The sequence below is a fragment of the Rhagoletis pomonella genome, unplaced genomic scaffold (assembly GCF_013731165.1).
Source record: "Rhagoletis pomonella isolate Grant_MI unplaced genomic scaffold, Rhpom_1.0 Rhpom_scaffold_00715, whole genome shotgun sequence".
Taxonomy (NCBI): Eukaryota; Metazoa; Arthropoda; class Insecta; order Diptera; family Tephritidae; genus Rhagoletis; species Rhagoletis pomonella.
The window spans coordinates 52,559-66,634 of NW_023459269.1; the positions used below are offsets into that span (position 1 = coordinate 52,559).

Sequence of the window (14,076 nt, forward strand, 5' to 3'; positions counted from 1 at the left end):
ACCAAAGGCAAGCCTCCCGAGTGTATTTCTGCTCACTTCTCATTCAAATACAATCGCGGTTCAGAGCTTGCGTTCCAGTTCCTATTAAAGCCTCAGCCTTCTTATGTTTGCCATCGTCGATATCAATCATAATTTGAAACTCTGGCTTTTGTGGTTTCCTAGACAAGTTAGCTTTTCGTACAGAATTGGATAGTTTGCTGTGATAGTCCAAGGTTAATTTCCAACATTTAAATGGCGCGAAAAATACAATAGGGGTATTCTCGAAGTCTTGCAAAGCCCTTGCGCGGTGCACGGATTGCACGGTTTGCAAAGCTGTCCCCTCCCCTACCGTTATTGTTGCTGCCAATTTTACTGTATTGTAAAATGGACGTTTCGGTTCTGTTTTTTTTTTTTTTCAAAATATATTTTAAGGATGTTTTATTAAATTAAAAATAGCTTTTGGTTCTGAAAGAATATAGAGCCCAAATAGCGGCATTCGTGATCGAGTGATTACTCGTTTCGAATAGAACGAAATTGCAGCTGCAGAGAACCCCATTACAATTTAAATTGACAAAGAGCACTCACTATCGAATGCCGTTATCTGAAAATCAAAAATCGTTTCAATTACTTTCGATATCAAACGCCTTAATTTAGGTCCAGTATTTTAACGAAATTATTTTACAAGTGAACATGGTAACGACATCCTTAATTCATAAAGGCCTTAACCAACACTTTTTTTTCGAAACTGCGTTTTTTGCCGGTTTTGGTGGTATATATAAAATAGACCTTTCCAATCAATCAATATCATTATGGTGTTGATAAAAAATGATATCGATGGTAAAGTTACGACAACGTCTTTGTCGAAAACAATAATAGAGCTGATTATTTTTATTAAGATAATATTGCTACCTTTAAATCTTTGCTTAAACAACAGTTTAATAGACATCCTTTCATTATATTATTGGTTGGAGAATTTTCAAACAAAGACATTATCCCAATTGACATTTTGTAAACATTATCTGTTTATTGATTTCATTTAATATTAAACTTTGCAAACGTTTTTATATATAAAATATAAAATAATTAAAATTATGTATAATAGTATGATTGAAATTTAAAAATAGAATAAAACTGACTGATTTTACACAGTTATTTTATCGACATTAAAGGAATTCTTAATTTTGTCCGATTTATTTTTTATACATAATTGAATTGGTTCTTTTTCTACAACAAGCGTTTGTGTGTATTTGTAGTTTTCAATAAAATGTCTGTTTATTTAAAACCTTTTTTCTAAGGCTGGTTATTTACCTTTAGTTTAAATTCAAATTTCTTATTTTAAAATAATAAACTAAAGTGAATTTTTCGCAATTAGTGTCAAAATTACAAAAAAAAAACTTATGCTAGCACGGACATTAATGTCTCGAGTGAGTGCTTTGCGTTTGCGTAGGTATACTATAAAATCGTGCGGTGAAGGAATTAAGAAATTTCAGTTAGCAGGCGCATTTATCTGACTTAAAGCCTTACTTAAAATACATACAACATATGTTATAGTATGTGCAAAAAAATCTTAATTAAATTAATGCCAAATAACTTAATATTTACAAAAATTTCGTGTTAAATTTGGAAGCAATCTATGTGATGCACAATCAAATTCATTACAAGAAATTTATGCTCAGATAATTAAGGCTAAAATGCATAAAATCAATATCTTTCTGCCACCAGCAGCAGATAAATTTCTGCACATACTTTTATACCGCGGCGCGCAACAAGCAGCCGGCTTGCCTTTTTTGAGACAGATATTATTTTCGCCTTGAGTACGTTAACAAATAAACTCAACATGCTCATCATAATTTTTAAATCTAGTTTTATTTGAAGTTCTCAATTGTGTTAATTTTTTTAAATTTAAACTACGAATTAATTTTGTTTGTTTTTTTTTTGCATTAATAACTGATTTATTCTGTGTTAGTGTAGGTTTTTTTTCCGTTTGCATTGATGTGAAAAATTAAACATATGCCGCGCTGCTTTAATATCAATTGGATTGAATCTTTGCACCACCACCGTCATCTCCTCCGCCACCACCACCACCACCACTATCACCATCAACAGCCGATGCACCACTTTGTTCCGCACGCTGTCGGCGCTCCTCCTCTTCCTGTTCTTGCTTGATTTGTGCAGGCAACTTGACTTTCATCTGCACCTTGAGCACTTCACGCAGCTCTTGTAATTCTTGTTGTCCTTGTATGAGACGCTTGACACCACGCGGCAGACCGCGACACGATGACAAATTTATTGAACTCATATGCGCACAATTTGCAAGAATCTCTTTAACTGCCTCATCTGAAACCGATGAACCACAGAGATTCAAATGGCTGAAAATAAAATAAATCTATTAGTATCTTTAATCTGTATTACCTACATTGCTTAGCATTGAACCTACGCTAGAGGCGACTCGCTGCCCTTTTCCGCCAATGCACGTAATGCGTTATCCAATGGCTGTTGCACATTCGCCCAGGCCAAGTCCAACTCGATGAGACTATGCGCCCACTTTGAAGCTATAAGCTCGAGACCGGAGCTTAAAAAATTAACACACATAAATATGATATTATCAAGAGGCAAACTTTTTTCGCAATGCTTACCCAACATCACGCGTCACTGAGCAGAAGGACAAAAATAAATGCTTGATATCCCACGCAGGTAAACGTATGAGACTTTCGTGTGTGAGTCGCGCACAACCGCGCACATCCAATAGTTTCAATTTTGAGCTGGTTTTCAATATGCGCTGCAAATGGTCATCGCCTAAGATGCGACTTTCCTCAGATAAAGCTGCCACGGAAAGCTCCTCGAGATCGGGGAAACCAGGCGAATCCATCTAATGCACCCAAGTGAGAAATTAATATATACATATATAAAAAACAATACATTTATTACACGCTTGTGCTTACCGTTTCCTGCAAAGTTGCATTGCTCCATAATACATGTGAATTGGTCACACGCAGTACCTTCAACTTAGGACAACCGTGCTGGAGCTTCTCGATGTGAATGATACTATGTGAAATTGCTTGCGTAGTCACATTGGAGAGATCTAAATTCACCAAGTTCGGACAATCGCTCTGAAAAATTAATAATTATAAATATATAAGAATAAAATTTAATTTAAATATGATACATCTTGTGTCATAAAAAGTTTTTCTATAAAGATTCTCAGCTTTGTGCTTACCGCTAATGTCTTGATTACATGGGGAATTCCGGCCAGCCGATTATGTGCCAAATACAGATGCGTTAAGCGACCGTTCATTGTTTTCAATGCACTGCACAGCGATTGTGGGCCAACTGCACTCTTGCTTGCATTAATTTCCACCTATATTGTAATGAGAATATACGATCAATGTTTGCTGCCAAAAATTGAATTAACAGCATTTTAAACTTACATTGATGGAGCTCAAATCAATTCGCTCTAGCTTTTGCATGTTTTCAGTTAGATATGCCAAATGATCTGACGTTAAACCTTTCCAGCCAGACAAAGTAATGCTGGTTAGGTTGGGACATCCAACTGTTAACTTATTTAAAAAACAATTTATATCTGACATTTTCCAATTAGCTAAGAAAGAGGAATAATCATAATTTTAATAATATCTTTTTACATACTTTGGAATACTTACCAACATTTAATTCCGTACATTCGCTGCAACGGTTGTCTACGAACCATTTCAGCTTGAGCTCTGTGCGATACTTGTCCTTTATCCATGTGGATAAGTCCATGCTCTTCCACAATGACGGTGTTAAAGAAACATTTCGCCACAGTGTACAAACGCGTCCAAGCCGACAAAGAGTTGGCAAACTGCCCTCACGGTCGATTAGAATTGCGAAAATCTACATAACAATAATTACCTTTCAAATAAACGTTCATAAATTCTCTTTTAAATCCATACCTTATATAATATTTCCTGTGGTATTCGAGCGCCCCAGTCGCCCTGTTCGATGGATGCGCGGTGTTTCTCACCTTGTTCTTCCACGCTAGTAAATGAAACTTTCTTCTGTCGTTCTCCATTACCGCCTCTATTCTTTCCACGCTTTCCCGGTGTTACCTCATATTCACTCTCGTCGCTATCAACCTTTGCCTTTGACTTCGATTTACGTGAACGTTTACGCGTTTGCTTCGGTGCATTTGTTGCTGATGTTGAAGTCGGCTTGCCAGTAATGGGCGGTGTGGGCGCACCTGCGGATGCCACCAAATTTCCTGACGAATCTGATTTCTTTATACACAATTTAATACCAGTTTTATTGTCGCTTATCTAAAATTAAATAGCATGAATGACTTCCAAATTTTTTAAATTACCTACAATAAGTTCAATAATACCTCGCTTTCGTATATCGGCACGGTTGACTTCTGTTTGCGTTGCCTTGGGGTGCGCGTAGTTTTCTCCTTTAACTTTTTATTCATTGCTGACATTTGCGGTTTCCCACTTGACTTGGGCATAGTGCCGTTGGCAACAACATTAATGGGTTGTACCACGCGTTTACCAACAACGTTACTACTGTCACCGCCACTAGCCGCACTACCCGATGCAGCCCTCTTGGATGCTGCCTTCGATGGTGTTGATCCAGTGCTGGTAGCAGCGCTAGTGACTTTATCTGCAGCTGCAGTTGCAGCTATATCTGGTGCTTCTGGTGGTGTTGTTGGGGTTAGCGCTGTGGTACCCGTGGCCGAAACTGAGGCAGTCATCGGAGATAGCTGAGAATCAGATGCTGGTGATGATGATGAAGTGGCCGTATTAGCGTCGTCCGTTTGAGTTTCTGACTTGGGTGGTGACAAAATTGTGTCTGGAATGGCAGCGCTAATACCAGCAGCGGCAACAACCACCGAAGCCGCTACACCCATGGCCGCAACGATCGATGCATTTGTTGCTTTTTTTGTTGTTTGTTGATTGGGTGGGGGAGTTTGGGACTGTGTTGAAGGGGAAATACTGTTGACAGCATCATCGTCGCCAATGGATACAATATCTTTCTGGCTTCCGTCGTCTTCGTCGGCATCCAGCGAATCGTCTACCGATACTAACGTATTTAAAACTTTAGAATTGCCACCTCTATTTGACACTATGGCAGCAGCGCCGTCTTTATCAGTATTCTTGGTGTTATCTTCGGTAAGGTTTTTATTTAGATTAGCTGTTTGTGGTGCTTTAACTGTTGTGGGAAATGATTTAGAGCTTTTATCATTCTCATCGTTAATCCCGGTATCAGCATTAACATTTAACGCTTTAGGTAAAGCAACTTCTGATTTAGGGGAAGAATCCAAGACACCTTCGCTCTTCTTCATTGTTTTTATATTGCTTCCGGCTATTGGGTTTTGCTGTAGTTTTTTGGTGTTTCCGGCTGTAGGTACGGTTTCAATATTTGCGGATCTTTTATTTTGATCTTTGCTGCCAGTTTCTGTGAAATTAATTTCGGAAACTTCTATTGAACGTGTTGACGTTGCTGGTGCATTTGATATTCCTGTATGTTCGTCACACTTTGACGACTTCACCGCCCTTCTTTCAATTTCCATTTTAGTTACTTTTACTGGGAAAGTACAAAGTAGTTTATCTAAAAGCGAAAAAAATAAGTTTTTATGATTTTTTTTTTTTTCAAAAATACATAGTTAGCAATATGCATAAAACCTTCGCAAATGCTTTTTCTTTAAATTTCAGACCTTTTACTCGATCTGTTCAAATAAATTTAAGTGAAAGGTACGAAATTTTAAGCAAAGGCACTTGCTTTGTTTTTATGCATACGACCCAGTGTCGACAACAAAAATAGCATCCCAAAAATTTTCCAGTTTTGAATATGTTTTCTTTTGTTTGTTCATTAGCATATTAAGTGATGTGCGATCAAATGGATGTGTGGACGAGTTTGAACACTTACTTTCCCCATTTAATTTTATTTGAATTTATTGTTTGTACGAAATTTAAAAAAATACAAGTAATTTTTAAACAAAAAACAAAACAGACTTGGTCATATATATTCCGACGAATCGATAACCTCCTCCTTTTTTGGAATCTGTTAAAAACTTGACAAATTTTCATCAAAATACCTTGTAATTGGAATTCTAAAAAAAATTTAATTAGCCCTTAAATTTTAGTATAAAAAACAAGTTTGACGCGGCTAAAAAGATCCGTTGATTTTTTACAAAAATAGATTTTGTTCATGAGTTATGTATGTACATATTGACAAAAAAACTTAAGTCTATCTTTCACGGACATACAAAATAGCATATGTCGACAAAACATATTTTACCGTCAAAAATAAAAATGTTGCAATTCGAAAGAAGTGTTAAATTATTTTATCGCTATTCGCAACCGTTAAAAATGTTTATATATGCAACAACTGCCAACAACAACAACAACGGAGACGCTGTAAAATTTGGGTGCCGCGGGAGTAAACTAATTAGCCAAGATTATCACCCTGTCAATGGCCACTCTCATCATTCCAGATATCTGGAAGAAGGGGACAGTGGTCCCACTGCTCAAACCGGAGAAACCAGCCAACAAAGGAGAGTCTTTTTGCCCAGTAACACTCCTTCCCCTGGTAGCGAAAACAATAGATGCCTTGCTATTTCCGTATTTTGCGAACCACCTGACCCCGGCAAAGCATCACCATGGTTTCCGTAAAGTGCAGAGTACAACAACAGCACTTAACGCTATAAAAACTCAGATAACACGTGGCCTAAACCACGACCACCCCTGTGAGAGAACTATCCTAGTAGCGTTGGATCTATCAAAAAGGCGTTTGATACAGTCAGCCACTCCACGCTGCTCGAAGACACTCGTCAGTAATGTTTAGAGACAAATCTAGCAAACCAAGAAAAATAAAACAGGTGGTCCCACAGGGTGGTGTCCTTTCCCCATTACTTTTTAACCATTATATTTTTAAGCTCTCTCAACCACCCGAGGGAGTCTCGATTGTCTCTTACGCTGACGATTGTTTGATCATGGCGTCTGGGAATGGATTTGATGACTTATGCGCGAAAGTAAATGGGTATCTCTCCGAGCTTTCTCGCTTCTTGACTGAAGGAGCCTAACCCTCTGGCCTACAAAATCCTCTGCGACCTTGTTCACCACCTGGACGACAGAGGTCAGACTACCGCTGGGCATTCACGTCGATGACACACCAATTCCGACGGTGAATAACCCCAAAATACTTGGGAGTAACCTTCGACATTCTGCTCTCCTTCTCTGCGCATGCAAACGCAATCGTCAATCAAGTACAAAGCCGCAACAAGGTCCTCAAGTCCTAGCCCGCAGTACTTGGGACAAAGTCAAAGAAACGTTGCTGGCAATATACAAGGCAATTGGCCAGCCGGTTTTAAATTAGGCAGCGCCAGTGTGGTGGAACTAGTAGGGCGCAGTAGATAAAGCTGTTGCCGACCCAAAACACTGCACTTCGGACAGCGGCTGGATGTAAAGGATCACAACACGATGCTCTACAAGCAATTCCTAGTAGGGAGCCACAGGCATGAACACCCGAACAGACACTTGCTTGCTCATTAAATTCTAATAAAAAAAATGCAAGTTCGGAGTTAGTAAAAAATCGCATTGATTTTTGAGAAATTTTTCTGGAAGGTGTTTTGCATTTTTTCCATATCGTCGCTGGAATAATGAAATAGTGTAACATGAAAAGTATTGTTTTGAGAAAAAACGAATTGGAAGTTTTTATAAACCATTACAAACCATACAAATACAATTTCGTTTTTCGGGAATAAATTAGTGAGCCATTTTTCTAATAGATTAAAGGATTGTCTATCCAATGGTGCAATTATCGAATAATAGTGTATGTGGCATTTACACTGTTTCTTTATTCGAGCGACGATATAAAGTATTTTCGAAAAAAATTTTTTGTATGGTGTGCGTAAAAAAATTGCAAAAATTAAAAGTTGACAAAGTTTAAGAATTAAATTTTTATGTTTTTTATTGTAGGATGAACCATATTTTTATACAAAATTGGCGAAAAATATTGGAATAAAAATTGTTGCATATATTGTAAAAAATTTGCTGTGCCAATACTTTGTTGTATTTGTATATAAATACCTAATACGAACGAGCTCGCATTTTTATATAAAAAATCTATGTTTTCAAATAATTTTAAAGTATGTACATAGATGGATTATGTTTATCTCACTACATATTTGTTTACATTCAAAGGCGTGAGGAACTGCCGGCTTCTCACCTGCTTATGTTTTGCTTATCGGTTTCACGTTATGTTGCTGTGGTACTGCTTTCTTATTTATTCACTGTTTACATCTTCTCATTCGTAACAATTATATCTTTTTAATTCTCTTTACCAAGTCCATGAATAATTAACTATATCATCTACTGTGAAACTTTAGTCCGAATAAATATATGTTGCGATTTCATACCACTAAACGTCTTGCAAATTATGTTGAAATAATTTTTCTACAATTTTCTTGTTTATTTTTGTTGCGTTCTTTCTATTCAGATTTTTATTCAAGTTTTTGGCGCCCTCCACTACCATTATATTTTCTCTCTCTTCGGTCTCTTTCTCAAATTTCCCATATCGCACTTTCACTCTCGCACTTATGCTACTTATGCGATATATGTCTACGTTCGCTAAATAAGCAAAATTTACATTTACACAAGCGAGATGCAACCATTCACTCTACCGCGTATGCGGTTCGCGTAGTTCGGGAAAATTTTCCAATTGTTTTTTTTTTATACCTCTAATTTTTCAATATCAAAATTTTACATATTAGAAGTACATTTAAAGCTTGTTCAATACGAATTTAACTTTAGATACACTTAATACTTGTCGTTCGAATGCACTTTATCCTATTATCAAGGTATGAGAAAAAACACAAATTTTCACTGCAACGACGTAAAATCGCTGTGTAGTGGACGAAGAACGACATAAAATAAAGTTCACGATGCTATTGTGGCGAATACTGCGGTGTCAGAAGTGGGATTGTTAAATAAATCCCGAAGGATAAACTACTGAAAATGGCAAAAATTCAGGATCTAAAGATTGAGGAACTCAAGCAGGAGTTGGAGAAACGAAATTTAGCAACCTCCGGAAGAAAAGTGGAATTATTATCCCGTTTGCGGGAGGCTATGGAAGCTGAAGGCATCGACGTGGACAAATACGACTTCCAGGGTAAATCCGACGATGCATCCGCAAAGGATGAACAGAAGGATGAGGCTGCTTGTTCGTCGAAGGATGTGCAGCAGACATCAGCGAAGCTTGAAGAGCAGGGAAAGGCTCCTTGTGCGTCAACGGCTATAGACATGAACATGTTGTTGGGTGCCATATCACAGATTTCATCCCAGCTGCAAGTGCAGGAAACACGCATGTCCTCGCAGCTGGAAGCACAGAAAACGTACATGTCATCGCAGCTAGATGAAAAGATTACTCAGCTACAAGAGAATTTATTTAAAGATAACGCAGAACTCAGAGAGAGACAGGATAAAATCGAGGAACGACAAGATAAAATCGAAGAGCTAATTCAGGAGAAAGTCGAGGCTAAGGTAGAAGAGTTGGAAGGTCGCCTTCGAGATATGCAGTTGAATCGCCCACCTTCTTCGACCAGCGCGCCCAAGGTAAAGACTCCATCCTTTGACGGCACGATTCCTTTCCAAGTCTTTAAGCTCCAGTTTGAGAAGACAGCCACAGCAAATCACTGGAGCATGGAGGATAAATCCGCTGCACTGTTCGTTGCATTAAAAGGACCTGCAGCGGAAATCTTGCAGACTATTCCTGATTGTGAAAGGAACAGTTACGATGCGTTAATGGGTGCAGTGGAAAGACGTTATGGTAGCGAACACAGGAGACAGATTTACCAGATGGAGCTGGAAAATCGCTGCCAGAAATCCAATGAGACTCTACAGGAATTCGCCTCCGAGGTTGAAAGGTTGGCTCATTTGGCAATTGGAGATGCATCTGGTGAGCACCTCGAAAGAGTAAAAATCCAGAGGTTCATCAACGGAATGCGGGACGTGTATACCAAGCGCGAGACGTATGCAAATCCAAAGCCAACATTTGCTGAAACGGTCTCGTATGCTCAGACACGTGAAACGGCAGCGCTCCTAAGTAGACCAGCCTACAAAGCCCATCGAGTAGAAGTGGAAACACCTGACGTGATGAACGAGATCCTGAAAACACTCAAGTCGATGGCAGGGAAGAATACTCCTGGTGCAACCGAGAGGAAGGATGGTGCTAGAAAATGTTTTAGCTGCGGAAAACCAGGCCACTTCGCACGCGAATGTATGACGGGTTCCAACAGGTCAAACAGTTCAGCAGTACGTAAACGCAGGGCTGAGGGAGACGAATCCAACTCAAATCAGTCGTTAAACTAAAACGTGCCAGCAGGAAGGGCCGCGTGCTGGCTCCAGAAGTTGAAGGGCCCATAATCTCCGTCTCACAAATTGGCCGGAATGCTAGCAACCTCACTATTGGTGGATGTGTGAATGGGCAGGAGCGAGTGCTGACAGTGGATACTGGAGCGTCACATTCCATTATTCGACCTGATGTGACTACTTTTTATGTGAAGCCACTACCTGGAGCAAAGCTGCAGACTGCAACTGGTGAGCGAACCCAAGTGTTAGGAGAAGTACTATGCGAGGTAATAATCGACGGGTTGGCCTCGTACACGAAGTTTATTGTCGCAGACATTGTGGATGAAGTCATCATCGGCGTGGATTTCCTACTTGGGCAAGGCATGAAGATTGACCTCCAGGGAATGATCCTAACCTATGGCGACAGGAAAGTGCCACTTAGGGTTGGTTACGACAACCAGTGCTTCAGCAGACGGTTGGTCTTAGAGGAAGTGCCGAAGATTCCACCAGAAAAGGAAGTGGTTAGTTGGGAAGAGGTTTACAGTGATGGAGACGAAATGGTTTCGTCAGGAGAAGGAAGTGGTTCACCGATACAGGAAAAGCGTGACGGTTCCGCCAGCTCAGTGAACAAGAGGTCGCAACAAGGAAGTGGTCATGGCGAGCCAGGCAGTGTTTCCGGAAGGAGGAAAGCCACTGAATCACGTTGCAATGGTGATACGCCGGTGGCCGGAAATGGAAGCGGCTGTGGAAACAGTAGCCGCGCTTTGAAGTGTCCCAGAAAAGGTGGCCGGCAAAGGCGAGCAGTTAAGTCGGAAGCCAAGGATGAGGTTATACATGTCCGGTCAATGAGGTTGACGCCGGCGAAAGAGCGAGATGCGGAAACACTGGGCAAGTTTCAGCGTGAGGAACCGGATTTAGCAAGATGTGCTAAAGGCAGTGCAGCACGAAGGCAGGAGCCTCGGTGTCATGGACAGAGGATGCAGCATAGATCTGGCGAAAAGGGTGCCCACGAGAAGAGACATGGTCTGGTCACCACCAGTGGCCGGCAGAAGCACGATCATGTGAGATGGTGCACTCCCGGAGATAAGCCGGAAGCAATGTCCAGTAACGCATTGCGGTTGTACATGTCACAGAAGAAGAAAAGCTTCACCTTTAAGCAAAGACGTGACCGGAAAGATTCGAAGATTGACAAGCGGCTGAAGGACGCAGTGCATCGAATCCAGACAATGGGGAGACCGAGGACCAAGATGAAAGTGGTCCACTTGGAAAGACTTGCAGCGGTTGGAGCAGCAAGTGTGTCTGATCGGGACGATCAGACTTAGGTGGAGGGCAGTGTGGCGAATACTGCGGCAACACAAAGCGAACAACGAGAAATAGGCAGAATGTTCGAGGAATGACGTAGAATGTTCCACAAAGAGAAACGTCAAGTTGGATGAACACTGCGAACAGCGAGAGAAAGAGAATGAGCGATAAACTTCAGAACGTTCTAGAGTTGCCATAAGTGTGAGCGCAGGTATATAAGAGCCACGACACAGCGGAGTTGGGACAGTTACAAGTCAGCAAGCTACAAGTAAAGTGAGCGGAGAATTGAGTTGCGAATAAGCAAGCTATAAGTTTAATTGTGTTAACAAGTAGTAAAGCGTTGTTATTGCTTTAACAAGTATTGTAAAGTGTTTTTACTGTATTAGCAAGTATTGTAAATTGTTTGTTGTACAATAAAGTTAATTGTACTACAATTTGGTCATCGTTAGCATTTATTTAACAATCCAGCGATACGAGCCCGAGTATATTTGGGTAATCCCTCAAGGTTTCGAGGATAATCGTAACACTATGTTTTCTCTTTACTGAGTCATATGGTTGCATTTAGTTGGAGTAGTACTTTTCCCATTTTTAATAGGAATATTTCAAAAAACGCTCCTGGTAAAGTACTTCCAAATAGTTTTAATTTAAAAGTATTTAAAATTTGTGAAGTGCTCTTTTGCTTAGTTGAATCTTTTACTAATACGGAATCATCCGTCTTATAAGGATTTTTTTTTATGAAACAAGGTTGGGTTTTCATAAACAGAATTTATTAAATTACTGTCATAATTTAGGAAATACGTAGAAAGGAGTTTTTACTGATGAAGGTTTCTCTTTTGAAGCGCGGCCGAAAGCTGCCCTCTCAGGAAGGAGTTAACTACGAATGACTTAAAAACTGGGCGGCCCTCTCTACTCCCATTATATCAATGCGACAATCCCTACTGTACAATTTCCTTGTTATACATTTTATGTGAGCTTTTGTAAAACTTTTGTCAGATGAAATAAATAACATATCAAACCCTAAGACGTTAGCATGATTTGTTCAAAAAAATTCTATGCCGTTTGAATACTTGATGCTGTTCGGACTGATGTCAACAAATTAACCGAAATATTCTCCCGGATTATCAGCCAAAAATTTAGTCGGGCTCTTTTGAATCCCAGCAGACCAACTTAACACTGCAGTACTAATGTTATTTTTTATATGTAAATAATAATTCTTAGTGCAATCGGCTAACAGGTTGCAACCGCGATTGCGCCCAAACTAAAAAGTCTGCCAACTGTCGCTCCTCTATGTACGGGCACACACTGCAGAATTGTGTTAGGCGAATTTCTGCCAGTTCCGATGTTCTTAATACTGTACTTTGCATTCAAGGATAATTTTGAAAATTATGCCCCTATTATATTACAACAAAATGTATTTAACAAAGTGTAATTGAATTTGACATTGCCCCCAGAAGAACCACCCTATAGTCAAATTGAAAAATAATTTTATTTGAAATGAAAATTGTCAACCGTTTGTTTATATTTTTGGGCATAATATAACCTTAAAAGAGAGCCGACCTAAGTTGTCAATTACACCTTGTTTAATACACCATGATTACAACTCAACTAAACTATTTTTTCGTTTATGATTCACAACAAATTTTAGTTGTCTTTGTTAAGTTATTGACAACCTGAAAATAGTTTTAGCTGCTAATTTCGAGATGACCACACCGAAATAGCAGTTATAACTTCTACCACCTAGACGTGTCCTAATAACATCAGAAAATGGAATCCGTAAGCGGATGAAATTTCACGCTTACTGTTTCTAACCAGAAACTTGTATATTATTCCTTTAAAATTATTTTACTCTTAAAGATTATGGTTAACTATTGATCTACAACATACTGTGCCATGTTTTATTTTATTTGGGATTTCCGAAAATCAACTACGTAAAATTCTTGCTTACTTTAGGTAGCATTTAAGCTCTTATGCTTTAAAATCAGTAAAGATTTATATTGCATTTGATTAAATAAATAAATTTAAATAAATATGTGTTACTACTGCAACACATGAAATGATCACTACGGCATAGAATTCTTTTTTGTTTTAAAGTAATTAAATTCGCAGTATTATATAATTTAATACTATTTGAAATTGCGCCTCAGCAACCCACTTGTTCCAATTGTGGATTTTTTTGTTTCTTTTAACAATTTTATATTTCTTTCACCTCTGTTTGACAGCCTATTTCTCACAGGATTCATTTCTTGCCATTTTGCAACGTCCAATGCAAATGCAGACGTAAACAAGTGTTGTGTAAAAGAGATAGCAAGTGTATACAATTGCTTGTTACACACGCACACTCCCACACGCACTCTTTTGTATGCTCAAGTGCTTCATCGCAATTATCCGACATCTTCACTTTTTATGGCAATATATAAATTTTAGTTTTCCAACCATTTCCTTCACTATGGCTTACCATTTTCTGATGATTTTCCAA

At 39.0% G+C, this 14,076-nt stretch overlaps 1 protein-coding gene across 1 annotated transcript; it reads right to left on the reverse strand.

Moving 5' to 3' along the window:
* Nucleotides 1–1,906: 1,906 nt before the first annotated feature.
* On the reverse strand, nt 1,907–14,070 carry LOC118751459 (F-box/LRR-repeat protein 17-like). Its single transcript, XM_036486299.1, has 10 exons — nt 14,056–14,070; nt 4,337–5,559; nt 3,909–4,271; nt 3,639–3,849; nt 3,408–3,577; nt 3,197–3,337; nt 2,922–3,089; nt 2,616–2,848; nt 2,417–2,551; nt 1,907–2,348 (listed from the first exon to the last, which is right to left on the reverse strand). Exons 2-10 carry the CDS (start codon nt 5,519–5,521, stop codon nt 2,009–2,011), a joined length of 2,946 nt encoding a protein of 981 aa, XP_036342192.1. The 5' UTR covers nt 5,522–5,559; nt 14,056–14,070; the 3' UTR covers nt 1,907–2,008.
* Between the last annotated feature and the right edge of the window lie 6 nt (nt 14,071–14,076).

What these genes read in the sequence shown, in the direction of transcription:
- LOC118751459 (XM_036486299.1), bottom strand. Translation starts at nt 5,521, where the DNA reads ATGGAAATTGAAAGAAGGGCGGTGAAGTCGTCAAAGTGTGACGAACAT. An exon ending in ATGTAATCAAGACATTAGCG is followed by an intron (nt 3,090 to 3,196) that starts GTAAGCACAAAG and finishes TTAATTTTTCAG; the next exon opens with AGCGATTGTCCGAACTTGGT. An exon ending in ATGCAACTTTGCAGGAAACG is followed by an intron (nt 2,849 to 2,921) that starts GTAAGCACAAGC and finishes TGGGTGCATTAG; the next exon opens with ATGGATTCGCCTGGTTTCCC.